Here is a 15235-nt window from a genome sequence, read left to right as displayed (position 1 = left end):
ATATAACAAAATCCATTCTAATCACAATTAAGGTACAAACAATATACCTGCAGACACCATTTGTTACATCACTAAGAATTAGAATCCAAAATTCATAAAGACCTCTTTTTAAGATTTTATTTATTTGACAGAGAGAGAGCAAGAGAGCACAAGCAGGAGGAGCAGCAGAGGGAGAGGGAGAAGCAGGCTCCCTGCTCAACAGGGAGCCCAATGCGGGACTCGATCCCAGGACCCTGGGATCATGACCTGAGCCGAAGGCAGATGCTTAACCGACTGAGCCACCCAGGCGCCCCTCATAAAGACCTCTTAAACATCAATCATTTGGAAAAACAACCCAGAAGAATACTGAACAAACGACCGGCAGAAGAGGAAACTACAAAATGACTTGCAAGGAGATGCAAATTCAAACAGTGAGATACCATTTCAATCCCTCAGTGGCAGGAATGTAGGAAAAAAAGGATACTAACTTGACAGTCTGGGAGTCCACTTGAAAGTGTGCATCCCTAACACTCAACAGTTTTCCTTCTTGGTATACACCCTGGAAAAATTCTTGTACATATGCACAGACATGTGTACTAGAATGTAAGGTGCAACACTGCTGGCGAGACAGGAAAAAATAAGCCACTGGAAGACATGCAAGAGCTCAGAGACTGACATGGGTGGATACAGGGATTGAACATACGAAAACGAGGCAGAGCATGTCCATGGGGAAAGAACAGATCGTTTGTCGATGGTGTCCTGAAAACTAGCTCACTGAATGACGAAAACTAAACTGGATCCCAACCCTCCATCACCTACAGGGGTGGAATCCAAATGAAGTAAATGGCTAAGGGCGTAAGGTAAACTCTAAAGTTTGTAAGTAAATAAGTAAATAAAAGAGAACTTGAAGTAAATCCCATAGGCGCAAGTCATAATTAAATTAATAATTTTGATTACGTTAGAATTAAGGTTTTCTGTTCAATTAAGGATCTATGACAAAGTTACCGTGTTTGTGAGGAGATACTTGAAATATCAAAAACCAACAAAAGATTAATAGCTAAACTCTATCAACATCTGAAAAATCAACAAAAAATGTAACTGACTCGATAGAAAAATTGACAAAGGATATCAGCTGGCAGTATACAGATGAGAAAACTGCAATGCTAACAATCATTTAAAGGGAATTACAACTCAAATGTTCCCCAAATGGTCAAATAAAACCATGAGAGGTCACTTTACTCCCTATCTGCCTGGCACAGATTAGAAAGCTGGACAAAAGCAAGCACACACGAGTTCGTGGGACATAAAAACTCCCACGCACCGATGCAGGAGTCTAGATGCTGAGGCCACTAGGAGGAGTGTCTGGCAGCACTCAGGAACCGCTGGGACCTGGGAGTCTCCCTGGGAGGGTGACACAGCATGCACACACCGCACAGAGGCGCTCTGCCATCGTTGGGATGCAGGTAAGTCGGAAACAGCAGCACAGAAGGGTTAGAACCAGCAGGAGGAGTGTCTGGCAGCACTCAGGAACCGCTGGGACCTGGGAGTCTCCCTGGGAGGGTGACACAGCATGCACACACCGCACAGAGGCGCTCTGCCGTCGTTGGGATGCAGGTAAGTCGGAAACAGCAGCACAGAAGGGGCAGAACCAGCAGAAGATGACAGCGCCAGGAGGCCAGCTCTCCACCAACATCCGCAAACGCTCACCAGCAGGAACAAAGGAATTCATTGTGATTTATTCTTTCGATGGGGTGCACTCCACTTCGTGTATCTACCTAGATAACAAAAATCAGTACCGCGGGGGAAAAGCCAAGTGACAAAAGGTGAGCCACAAATGGGCAGGGCACCAAGACAGCACTCGAGGCTCTTTTGCCCGTCCTTAAAAATGCATGTAAATGATATCGTACCGCATCTAGTATTTCGGAAAGTACCTTTAATATTTTTAATTAAAAAGGGGGTCCTGGGAGCCGACACCCCACCTTCAGAAGCACTGCGGACTCCCGGAGGGATAGGCGGTGAGTTCTTCCTGCAGCTTGTCCGCGTCTACTTCTCTCGACACAATCTGGAACAAACACAGTCAAATGTTAACTTGTACAGATCTGGGGGCTGGATATGCAGGTTTCCATTACATTGGTTTTTTGTACTTTTCCATTTGAAGCCTCTGAGGAAAGCCCAGTGGCTCCAGACCACAAGCTCAAGGCGAGTAGGGGTCGTCGGTTCCCGGACCACCCGCCCTGCGGGGGCGTCTACGCGACTCACCTCTTTCCTTCCCGCCCGACTCAGACGTGGGGTCTCCACCTTCACCCCCTGACGAGCGCACCACGATCAGCAACTTTGCCAGAGCTCTCGCCCTCAGGAGAAACCAGAAACACCGCAGCAATCGACCCGAGACGCCCGAACACGAGCCCCGGCGGCGGCGCATGCGCGGCTCCTGGAGGCTGGAGTGGGCGGGGCCGGCGCTGGGGGCGGGGCTCCTGCGGCAGGAGACGCCGGGCGCTCCCCGGCGCCGGGGCTGGGCTCGGAGGGGCGGGCGCTCCCTCGTGGGCGCTGGCGCCGGATCCGGCCTCGCGAGGTCTCCCCCGCTTCCCACTCCGGTCGGAGGTGGAGTCTGCGCAGATGATCCCCGGCGTGGAAGGAGAGGTCCTACGGGCCGTGCACCGGTTCGGGGCACTCGCCCATCGGGCGCTTCCCCGCCGCCGGTGACCGAGAGGAGAGGCTCCAGTGGGGGTGGGACCTTGAACGCCCCCAGGACCCGCCTCAGGAGAGAAGCAGGTGCTCAGTCCTCCTTGAGGCTCATGGGGAGGGGGAGACCTGGGTAAGGCCAAAGAAGTGACACCTCCGGGGGAGAGGTCCCTTCACTGTCACTGCAGAAGCTCAAGATGTAAACCTTCTGCCTGGGCTCCCCTCGCTCACATTCCTCTTTTAATTTGTCTAGGGCAGGCCGGCTTCGGTGTGTTACCTAAAAGCTCTGCAGGTAACCACAGTGGGCTGCAGAAGTTAAGAACCACTGATCTGGGGACGCCTGGGTGGCTCAGTCGGTTAAGCGTCTGCCTTCAGCTCAGGTCATGATCCCAGGGTTCTGGGATCGAGTCCCACATCGGGCTCCTTGCTCAGCAAGGAGCCTGCTTCTCCCTCTGCCTGCCTCTGTCTCTCTCTGTCTGATAAATAAATAAAATCTAAAAAAAAAAAAAAAAAAAAAAGAACCACTGATCTGGGTCGAGGACCACACAGTAGTGAATGTTTTTCTTTGCATCACTAAAATTGTGTTAGTATTTTCCTGGACTGATGGAGGCCCAGAGAAGGGATTGAGTTACCCAGGATCCCACAAAGATTACATGATGGCGGCCCAAGAAGTCCTCTTTAGCAGGTCATGTATATGGAAGTGCTTTGCAATTGTTACATCAACTAACAGAAAAGGCCTAGTTATTGTGTTACATACGTAGTGCTTTGTACCCGAGCCTGGGATTATTGCCCCAGTCTTACCCTTGAGGAAACAGAGCCCAGAAGTCTGGTGTCACCCACTTGTAAATCAAATCAGAAATCAGACATAGATCTGGCTGTACCATAGAAAGGTGAACGTTTTTATACTTCACTTACTATCTTTAATGGATCCAGGTGTCCAACAAACTAAAGCAGGCACTTAGGATTGGCACCAAGATGTAAAACAAAAACAGTCCCGTCCTCAGAGAGATTAGGCATTGGAGAAAGACAGAGAGGGTCAGATGGCTAGATGCAAGGCAGGTGGGAAGAAGAATGAGCTCTGAAGACTGCAGGCCCACCCTCTGGACTGGAGTGATGAGACACCTGATTCCTAGAATAAGACAGGTTGGATCATATCTACTTGTCCAGAGAAATTCATATAAGTTCAAGGAGTATAGCAGATTCTCTTGGCCACATGCTCATTAACATGCTAATCAAACACCTTCCTGAACAACAATCTCTGTCTTCCTTATTCCTCCTGGTGAAGAAGAGAATTTGGGGTGAAGGGCCTGAGGAGTTTCCTGCATTTCCAATTCCAGCTGCTGGTAATTCTTTTCCTTCCCTGGGAGTCCCAGAGAACCAAGTGCAGACTCCACTTCAGGCTGGTGTTATGGGTGGGCATGTGTTCTGAACAAAAGATTCACAACAGCTGTGTTTTGGTTTCAAAAAGGAAAGAAAACATTATTATTATTATAGAAACATAAGAGGAAAGGAATCTACACATAGTGGAGTTAATAGTAGGCAATAAATGAGAATAAGGCAAAGTTACATCAAATCGGGTACTTAAAACATCCAACCTCATTGGCTGGGGAAGCCCCATGGAAACAGCCAGGCTGGAGTTCTGATTGGGAGCCCTGGGCAGAGCATCCTCCCCTCAGCTGAGACTTCCAACTGACCATCCCCATAAAGACCATATTCATAGGGCAGATAACAGGGTTTGAAGTTAAACATTTGTTCGCCTACGTGCAGTCTGGAGCAAGCTGCATTTCCATGTTACCATGTTTCTGTATTTTCAAGGAGCCCGGGCTCTCTGTGTCTGCCACCCCTCCCGGATTCCATCCTGGGGGGCCAGCCCTGCTTGGAGCAGGAGGGGATGTGAGACAAGATTTGTAGCTCTTGGTGTTCGGAACAGAAGGGCCAGTTCTGACCTGGAGGCCAGATCATATATTTTAAGAAACCAGGCTCCCAAGGTTATTCACACAGCACGAGTCTCACAAACCACATTCTTAAGCCAGTGCCTGTATATGCAGGTCCAGGTGGTTGGTTATGATCACAGAAGCATCTATCCACATAGAAAAGCATGAGGGGCAGGGCTAAGAGAGGTGGGTGTGAGGATCAGTTCTCAGAGTCCCAGGGGCTCAGGCTGTTTGTGTGGGCAGAGTGGAATTACTGATGTTGCCAAGAGTCCAGTAGACCTTGTCTCTGGGGAGAGACTGGGGCTGAATCTGCAATGGGCCAAGGACTCAGAGTGTCTCTGAATCTCTATTCCTCCCTTAGTTTAGATGTAGAGACTTTAAGCAATAAGTTTCTAATGATAGATTGCAAAAATTGCCCTGAATTCATCTCATCCTCTTTCTGTTTGTACGCTTTTGCTTTTGTGACTTTGCAGCTTCTCCCATCAAGAAGTGGAATGTATTTCTCTATCGCTTGGATCTGGGCTTGGCCAAGTGATTTAACAAATGTAACCTAAGCAGAGGCTTCAAAAGAGCCAGGTGCTTTGCAACTTGTTCCCCTTTTGGTTGGTTCTCTCACAGCCCTGAAACAACCATGTGAAAGAGGCTCAGCTCGCCTGCTAGCGGGGGGAGGCGCTCCAGGCAACAGCCTGCCGGCCCCCAGACTTGGGGTGAGGCTGTGCCAGATCACCTGGCACCAGCTGGTTCTCCAGTTGCGCAGACACACGAGAAGGCACAGCCGGGTTCAGCCACATACAGCCCTGCCCGCAAGAACCTCCCGCTGACCTAGAGCATTGTGAGTGTGATGATTGATAGCAGTCTGAAGCGACAAAGTTTTGGGGCGGTTTGGTGCAGAAATTCGGTGGATGGCCTTGAATTAGTCTTCTACAACAGTGACAGCTCTGTCCGTCCTTGAGGAGAAGCAAGTGTTGCTTCTGAAGTAAAATCCCAGATGTGTCCAGCTTCTTGCCCCCTGCCCCTTCAGCCCCCTAGTTTTTAAAATTCTGTATCCATCCCTTTCTTACACGAGGAAACAGAAGTGGGTATTAATGAGGTGATCTCTGCTTCAGTGATGTTTTTCACCTCCAAACTACAACATTCTTCACTCCCATCTGGGAAAGGTTCTCCCATCTGAACTCCTGCCCATAGTTCCCATGTTATCAAAGCCCCCCCAAGGTTCCCAGCTCCTGGAGGGCTTAGCCAATGACAGCCAGAGCTGTAGGAACAGAAGAGGGGATAGAGGAAGTGGGGGGAGAGGAAGGAGAGGGGCAAGAACATATTAACAGTCTTTTAACCAAACGTTCATATACTGTGACTCTGGCAACCCACCCTGAGGAAAAACAGGAGAGCTGAAGACCTAATCGCATACAATGATGTTCATTTGAACGTTACTTATAATTGCAAGAAACAACCCAAATGTATATGTGAGTGATTATGAGATTGCTACAGTCATTTAAAACCACATATTAAAATAATTTTTAATGCCATGGGGAAGAGTTCCCCCTGAGAAAAACATGCAGATGGCCTGCATGAGAAACTGACTGGGGTTCAGGCAAGTTAGAGAACAAAAAATAAGTTCTGCTCGTCCTTAACGGGAAGAAATGCTACTACATTAAACAAAGCATTAGCTACTCTAATAAAGGTTTTTAAAAAAGAAAACAGGCAATAAAATGGAAACCTGAAAGAGCATATACAGGAAATAATAGTTTTGAGAGTAATTTGAAGAATTATGTGCAAATACATTCGAAAACTTCGATAAACTGCTTTTTAAAAGAAATTGAATGACCTGACTGACTCAAGAAGGGGAATGAAAATCTAAACAAACTCATACATACAAATGAAATTCAGAAAGGTACAGAATTCCAATTAAATACATGGAAACAAAACATATAAGGAGTAGATGATTTTATGGCTACTTTTTTTTTTTTTTTTTTAAGGAACAGCAACTCACTGTGCCCTGGTAGATTAGATTAAGTTCCATTGACTAGAAAACCCAAAATGATAGTGGCTGAAGCAAGTTCATGTCTCTCCCATGTAGACAGTCCAGGAAATCCAGAGACCAGGGCTGGTACGGCACCTCCCCAAAATGCCAGCTCCCTTTAGCCACACTTCTACCATCCCTAGGATCTCAGACAGCTTCTAAAGCCCCAGGCATCACACCTGCATCATTTACATTGTCTGTGGCTTGGCTGACTTCACTATGATCTTGCCATTAGTCAACTCAGCCATGATAATTTAGGTTTGCCATGGAATGTTCTCTTGAAAATAGACCCAGGTATAGCTAAGGTCTCTTTGATCATAGAAGAATCATAACAAAGTCTGCCAACAATCATGCCAGTGGTAACTATTTGCTGAGATCTTTAGCTATTTCAAGATAGCTGGCTTAGCACAGTCTGGAACATATCAACTTCTTTTCCAGTACTGAGTCCAAGAAAATTTGTTTTTATTCTGAATCTCCTTCCCATTTGAAACATATCACTGTAAGCCAATTTTAACTCTTCTTTCATACTTTACGTGTTATTGCCCAGGCAGAGCTCACTAGGTCTGGAAGGCATCTGCACTCACTACATCATCCAGGGCTATGGCTCAGATGAATAATCAAATGTCAGTGGTTAGAAGAGTCACTATGTTGGTTCTCCTGCTCTTTCTTGCAGTTGGCAGAGACCATTGCAGCTTTGCCTCACCCCCCACCCATGAGTTCCTATGGCATCAAACAAACTGGGAGAACTCAGACCTCCTGACCTGTGGGTCACCCTGCAGGTCACCCAAAGACTCTTGGAAATCAAAGCTCTGAATCCACTGGGGGGGAGGGGGGGATTTGGAAGACAATGCATGATCATTGCTATTATCTGGCTTTCCCAGCTCAGGCTGACCATCTGTGGTATTTCTGCCATTGTTCTATCCATTCATTCGAAGCAGAATTATTAAGTAGCCACTAAAAGCCCAGGACTGTTCTGAGTACAAGAAGTGAAGAAAACAGACCAAATTTCTGCCCTCACAGGGCTGACGTTATATTTTCTATGCTAGTTAAACCAAGAAGGAGATTTTACTTCTTTCCTTACTCGTCTGGGGGAGGCAAGAACAAAGGAGAATGTTGATAAACCCGGAAATAGGGCCGGACAGTATCAGAGAAGGAGGCCTTTGGGAAGGTAAAGATGTGGGATCCAGTGGTCATGTTGTAAAAGGATACAACTCCGACATCACAGTCCAGAAAAATCCCCACAACCAGGGGCTGCTCCCTCAGATAAAGGGAAGTTATGGGAGAGGTAAGTGCTAAGTAGCCTTTCTTTTTGCATAGTCTAATGACCCAGAATCCAGACTGAGGCTTCTGTATCAGACCAACGTCCCTCTGAACATTGTCCAGACAGACTCCTAAGTCCCACCCAGTTCCTTCTCCCACATCCACTTCAAAGTAATGTTTTCCTGAAGTGAAGCCTTCACAGCCCAGAATACAGGGTAAGATCCTAAATCTCTTAGAAGAGTTGTCCAGATTCTCCTGGAGGCATCCACGAGTCACTTGTCTCCGATCCTCAGACAGAGTTAGCTCACGATGAGCTGTATCTGGATCCAGAGTCACATTGACTGAAAAAAAAGTAAGTAAGTAAATAAATAGATAAGACACATTTTTTGTTGCCAAGAGCACAGTTTAATTTAAATAAAACCAACCTGTGCTCAAACCCAAGCATCATCTCTTACTAGCTGTGAGAGCTTAGGCAAGTCATTCTCCAAGACTCAGTTTTGTTACATATGAAGTAGAAATTATCATATCTGTCACAAAGAATAGTGGGAGCATTGAATGAGTTAATGTATGCTCAGTACTCAGTAAAATTCCTGGAATATGGTAAGTGCCCAGTAAGTGGTAGTAATAATAATATCATCTTAGTCACTCACAGGAGCCAAGGACCAGAACTAACCAGAGTTGACATGGTTGCTATCCTCTCCAAAGCCAATGGGAAGTACTAGAGGAGACCATAGGGCAAAAAGAAGCAGAGTTCAGAGTATTTAGTACCCCAAGTCCCTCCCTACTGCCTATCACTTGGAGGGTCTGCCTTCCCCTTCCTCTGGTCATACTCTCCTACAATTCGTCCACCTGCTACTGAGGCCCCAGGGAGGTGATGGCTCCCTACCTATTCCCAGCCCTGGCTGCTTCACTATTCTTTATACAATGACCCCAATCCTTATCTTTGTAGATAATCCCTTTATTAAATGCTATCCAATCGGTTCTTATCATGAGCCTGACTCAAAAAAGTTTGGGGTTCAATTTTTATTATCTTAATGATTCAGGAAAACCCAAGTTAAGAAATTAAAATGCTTACAGGTTGGCAATACCACTTGAAGGAGAAGATATCAAACTGGATTTTAAAAATTCTACCTCATATTGCTTATAAGTGACACATACAACAAAAAGACATAGAAAGGTTTAGAGTTAAAGGATGGCTAATATATAGCTGTTACAGTTATATACTCATATCAAATGATATTAAGGCAAAGTACTACCAAGGACGAAAAGGGTTACCTAATAAAGAAAAATATATAATTCACTACGAAGAGATCCTAATTCCAAACAAGCATGCACTGATACTATAACTCAAAATATACAAAGTAAAAATTACAGAATTACAAGAAGAAAATGACAACTCTACAATCATCATGAGATATTTTAACACCCTTTTTCCCATAATTGATAGATCAAGCAGGCAAAAAAGGGAAGATATGGAAGATTTGAACAACCCAACAAGCCCAATCTAGTAACTATATGCAAAGTTCAGCAACTAATAAATAGAGAATACGCACTTTTTTCCAGTATAGATGGAATATGTACTAATTGAGTAGACTAGTCAGAAAGCAAGTCTGAACAAATTGCAATGAACCTATATTGCATAGACCATGTCCTCTCACCTCGATACAATTAGGTTAGAAACCAATTAAAAAGATCAATAAAAAATCTTCTCAATATTAGGAAATGTAAGTGTTTCTAAATCATAATATGATGACATACAGACTTGAGCAATAATAAATGCTACATATAAAAAATTATACAACGAAGCTAAGGTGGAATTTTTGGGAAAATTTATAGCCTTTAAGTGCTTATTTTAGAAAGAGAAAAAAGCTGGAAATTAAGAAGCTAACTATCCAGCTTAAAATAGAAAAAGAACAGAGAATGGAGCTCTTGGGTGGCTCAGTTAGTTGAGCATCCAACTCTTGGTTTAGGTTCAGGTCATGATCTCAGGGTCATGAGACAGAGCTCCACATGGGTCTCTGAGCTCAGTGGGGAGTCTGCTTGAGATGCTCTCTCTCCCTCTCCCTCTGCCCCTCCCCTTGATCATGTGCTCTCTAAATAAATAAATAAATAATCTTAAAAAAAAAAAAAGAACAGAGAAACCCAAACAGAATTTTTTTTTTAAAAGGAAACTAAAGTTTAAATACTAAACCAATGAAATGAAAGAAAGTAAGAATGCAATGGAAAGGGAAAAGCCAACAGTAGCTTTCATGAAAAGAGACATATCTCTAAAAAGATTTATCAACGGAGAAAAAAAAAGAAGTCAAAATTGGAATGAATATAGAAATTAAAAATTAAGAGAATTTATGATAAACTTTATGTTGCTAATAAAGTTGAAAATATCAACAACATGAATAACTTTCTAGAAAAATAGTTCTTAGTAAAAACTCATGTAATGAATCATGGAACACTACATCAAAAACTAATGATGTACAGTATGGTGACTAACATAACATAATAAAAAAATAATCTCTCTATATTATATATCAAATGTTTTAATATATATTATTAGATATATAATATTCTGTTTGTGTGTATAATTGTATGAAAAGACTGGGATGTTTTTATTACCAACTAGACAAAGAGTCAAGGAGTAAAGGTGAGGAGCCAACATACAATGTTGTCATCAACAGAGCTGATAGAGTATTAGTTATAGTAATGGGGACAGAAGGTGTTTGCAGAGGCACACTTACCAGGAAAACATATGACTCACTTTTATGTGAGGAGGTCTGATGTGTAAGCAGCCTCTCCTGACATACGTAGCAACTGTCTCCATCATCACTCTATCATAGTCATCATGCTATCAGAGTATAGGTATCAGCAAAACCTTCTTTACTTTCAAATGTCAGCATTCCTGTTTGCTCAATGGATTATTTGTTTAACTGCTCTATGCAACTAACCTTTATCTAGCAACATAAGTACAGCATAATAATGATCTTCATGACAAATTAATATTTGGCTATCAAACCTATGTTATATATACTGTATATATATCAAAATTTAGCTTTTTCTGAGACTGCAACTATGGTTTAACATTAGAAAATTATCATAATCACTACATTAACAGATTAGAGGAGAGAAACCGCATGATCCTATCAATTAATACAACTAACTCATTGATAAATTCAATGCCCATTGATGATGACGGAGCTCCTTGGAAACAAGTCATAGACTTTGAAGGAAAATGTGTCTTGAAACCCTATATATCAAAAGATAGAATGAAAATGTAAAATGCCATACATTACCAGAGATATTAGCTATAATAAGCTCCCATGAGTCAATAAGAGAAAGAACCCAATAGAAAAATGCTTAAATCAGAGCAAATCATGGATAAATCACAGAAGACTAAAAGGCTAATGGACTTACAAGAGGCTCAACCTTGCTAGTGAAATCAAAGAGCACAAATTAAGTCCACAATTAGGTACCATTTCAGATCCATCAGATTATCAAAAATTATAAATTATAAGCAAAGACTCAGGGAGATGCAGAATGGTGGGAGCTCTTATGTTGTCGGCAGGATATAAACCGATACAATTTCAAGATCTGCAGTATTTAGTCAAATTAAGATGTGCATCCCTGCACGGCAGCATTTTCAATTCAAGGTATAGCCTCAGAGGAAACCATCCACAGAACACAAGGACACATGGAAAAGTATTCACGGTAGCATGGTGTGCACCAGCAACAAACAAAACCAACTATACATAAATTTCAATGCCCGCTCCACAAAACAATGGATTCAAAACCACAACATATTCATTTTTTTGCCACATTGCAGAGTGATTAAGAGAGTGTGTTCTGAGAGATACAGAGTTACCACTTATTGGCTGCCTCACTGTGTCTTAGTTTCCTCATCTATAAAGTGAAAAATGCTTCCTACAGAGAGGACTGTGGTATGAAACAGGTAACACATGTGTAGCTTTTCTCATCTGTCAGAAAAAGAGTGCTTGGTATATGTAAGTTGCTTTTCTTGGTGCTGGTGAGACTGTATGTTGCCACACGTAATATGTATTAAGATTAACAACAAGCCCAGCACCCCCAGTGCTAGGTATTTGTCCTACAGGTATGAAAACACAAGGATGGAAGTTTGCATGGCCCAGGCAGTTATTTGCAGCAGTGTTTGATACCCAAGTGCTGGAAGCAGCCTGAAGCTCCAATGGTAGGGATATGGTTACGTATAATTATAATGTACTCAGGGAATATTAGCTTTAAAAAGCAACGAGTGACATTCTATATATTAAATGTTTGTAAAAACAAACAAACAAACAGAGAAAGACATAGATATTGTTACCTGGAGAAGTAGGATTGGAGAGAGGCGGGAGAAACCTTGAATTTTTCTTCATATCTATCTATATTGTTTGACTGATTATAATTTATTTGTATTACTTTTGAAAGAAGAAAAGTTTTAATAATATGATAAATATGATAAATGATCTAGTTAAAAGATGAGCCCATTTTAGAAAGAGATTGACTTGCACAATGTTGTAATCCTTCTGTAAAAGCCAAGAGTAGACAAATCTGCTCAGTTAAATCTGGATGTGATTTGCATGGAGTCCTATTTTTGCCTTTCCTGAATCTTTATAGGATCAAATACAGAGTTGCTTTGTTTTGTAATTGTTCTTATTGTTGTTTGTTGTTGTTAACTTGAGGGGAAAACAAATACAGGTTCATAATCCTTATCTGAACCCCGTGGGGCCAAATGGGTTTTGGATTCAGAATTTTTTGTCGTTGTTGTTCTACTTCTGTGAAAAATGCAGTTGGTATTTTGATTAAGAATTGCATTAAATCTGTAGATTGTTTTGGGTAGTGTAGACATTTTAACAATATTTGGTCTTCCAATCCAGGAGCCTGGAATATCTTTCCATTTGTTAGTATTGTCTTCAATTTCCTTCATCGGTGTTTTATAGTTTTCAGAGTACAGGTTTTTCACCTCCTTGGTTAAGTTTATTCCTAGGTATTTTATTATTTTTGGTGCAATTGTAAATGGGATTGTTTCCTTAATTTCTCTTTCTGCTGCTTCATTATTAGTGTAGAGAAATGCAACAGATTTCTGTATATTGATTTTGTAATCTGCACCTTTACTAAATATAGTTCTAGTAGTTCTAGTAGTTTTTTGCTGGTGTCTTTGGGGTTTTCCATATAAGGTATCATGTCATCTACAAATAGTGGAAGTCTTACTTCTTCCTTATCAATTTGTATGCCTTTTATTTATTTCTCTTGTTTGATTGCTGTGGCGAGGACTTCCGGTACTATGTTGAATAACAGTGGTGAGAGTGGACATCCTTGTCTTGTTCCTGACCTTAGGGGTAAAGTTCTGTTTTTCACCATTGAGTAGTACGTTAGTGGTGGGTTTTTCATATATGGCCTTTATTATGTTGAGATATGTTCCCTCTAAACCTACTTTGTTGAGGGTTTTTATCATGAATTGATGTTATAATTTGTCAAATGTTTTTCTGCATCTATTGAAATGATCATATGGTTTTTATCCTTTCTCTTGTTGTTGATGTATCACATTGTTGATTTGCCAATATTGAACCACCCTCGCATCCCAGGAATAAATCCCACTTGATCATGGCAAATGATTTTTTTTTAATGTATTGTTAGATTCAGTTTGGTCTTCCATAGTCCCTGCCTTCTGGTGTTCATGCTCTTAGGCAATTCCTTCCAATTGAGTGTGGGCAGGACCTGTGAATTACCTCTGACCAATAGAATATGGCAAAAGTGATGAGATGTGACTCCTAATATTATATTTCATTATACGGGACTCCATCTTTCTAAAAGACATGCTCTAGAGACACTCTCCTGAGCTCACTTTGAAGAAGTAAGTGGCCATGTTGAGAAGCCCATGTGCAAGAGTTTGAGGGGTGCCTTCTAGAAGCTGAGGGCAGCCTCCAGCCAACAGCTCACAAAAAGCCAGGGCCCTATGCCCTATAATCATAAAGCAATGAATTCTGCCAACAACCTGAGTAAGCTTAGAAGAGAATTCTTCCCTAGTCTAGTCTCCAGGAACCCAGCCTGGCCAACACCTTAATATGCAGCTTTGTGAGACCCTAAGCAAAGGACCAACTAAGCTGTGCCCAGATTTCTGACCCACAAAACTTATGAGATAATATGTGTGTATAATTTTAAGCTGCTAAATTTGTTTACTGGAAGAGATAATATAGTCACCAAATCATTTTAGGTTAGGTCTGATTTTGTAGCCAAACAAGTTTTAAAAAACTTTCAGTCTTCAGAGCTTTTTAAATTTTGTAATTATAAATAACAGATTGCAGAAATATAGAAAGCACTGATTAAGAGAATCAATGAAGCAGGAAGTTCAGGCTTTGGAATTGGTAAAATTCATTTTTCATTATGGTTCTAATATTTACCATCTGTGTTGTCTGGGTCAAGGTCCTGAAACCATTTGAATCAAAGTCCATAATACTCACTGATCTTTCTTATATTGCTCTGAGAGTTGATTAAAATATTAACCACAAACACTGTGTCCCAGACACTGCACTAAGCACTTTACACATGTTGACACAATTACTTTTCATGACAACCAGTGAAGTGGGAATTGTTCATATCTTCATTTTTCAGCTGCGGAAACTGAGGAAGTTATTTGCCTGGGGTGACACAGCCAATATATGGCAGATCAGGAATGTGATGGGTCTGCACAGATAACCAGTATGCTATGTCCTTGTCTAAGCACTAGAGCATGCTAACAAGGGAGGGCAAGACAGCTCCACTGAAAATCACTAAATGACCTCTCCGGCTGTGAGCCCGGCCGGGGACAGGTGGTGAACATGGTTACGACTTAAGGCCCCTTCCATCCATAGCATTTAGGGATTCTTCACATACCTTGATAGCTCCTTAACATTTTCTTCACATCAAAATAAAGCTCAGAAACACTGCACACAGTATCAAGCTCCAAAGAGTGGGCCTCTGGTCTTTCCAACGTCATAGCCCAACTCCTAGAATAAGCAGAGGCCAAGGACTTCTTCAGTGATACATTCCATTCAACTTTATATACCCATACCCCTTCCCTTGTGCATTCATATAGGACTTACCTGCGCAAAGTGTCTTTCACATCCTACAGAGAAACAAAGACAGAAAGTAAGTGGAGGCACATGGGGCTCTTCTCTATAAACGCTCCTTCCAAAGAAGTTAAGAGAGTGACCCTAGCCTTAGATATTGATGGATACTCAGACAGAATGATTCCCATCCCAGCGCCCTGGGATAGTCAGCATGGCAGGATGTTTATCACCCTCTGAGTCTGTCGTCTTTCCTGCTGAGATCTGTGGCAAGCTGTGGTGTCCGCAATCACAGCCTGTGGGATGCTTAGGGA

At 42.4% G+C, this 15235-nt stretch overlaps 1 protein-coding gene across 7 annotated transcripts in view; it reads right to left on the bottom strand.

Annotated features, from left to right (window-relative positions):
- The window catches only part of TRIM38 (tripartite motif containing 38), a 37982-nt gene that overhangs the window by 15633 nt on the left and 7114 nt on the right, over positions 1 to 15235 (bottom strand). For 4 of the 7 annotated variants that reach the window (XM_036112292.2, XM_036112290.2, XM_036112291.2 and 1 more), the window contains exons 5-7: positions 14958 to 14980; positions 14749 to 14861; positions 6084 to 8213 (exon numbers count right to left, since the gene is read on the bottom strand). In XM_036112292.2, coding sequence (XP_035968185.1) covers positions 7690 to 8213; positions 14749 to 14861; positions 14958 to 14980 — 660 coding nt within the window. In that variant the 3' untranslated portion in view covers positions 6084 to 7689. Of the gene's footprint in view, positions 1 to 1300; positions 1755 to 1910; positions 2042 to 2238; positions 4087 to 6083; positions 8214 to 14748; positions 14862 to 14957; positions 14981 to 15235 lie in introns of those variants that run through there. The other 3 variants (XR_013441460.1, XR_013441459.1, XR_013441461.1) reach the window with 3 other exon arrangements.

This window comes from Halichoerus grypus, chromosome 9 (genome assembly GCF_964656455.1).
Source record: "Halichoerus grypus chromosome 9, mHalGry1.hap1.1, whole genome shotgun sequence".
NCBI classification, from domain to species: Eukaryota; Metazoa; Chordata; class Mammalia; order Carnivora; family Phocidae; genus Halichoerus; species Halichoerus grypus.
Note: the sequence above shows the minus strand (reverse complement) of the source record. Positions and strands in the feature narration are given on the sequence as shown.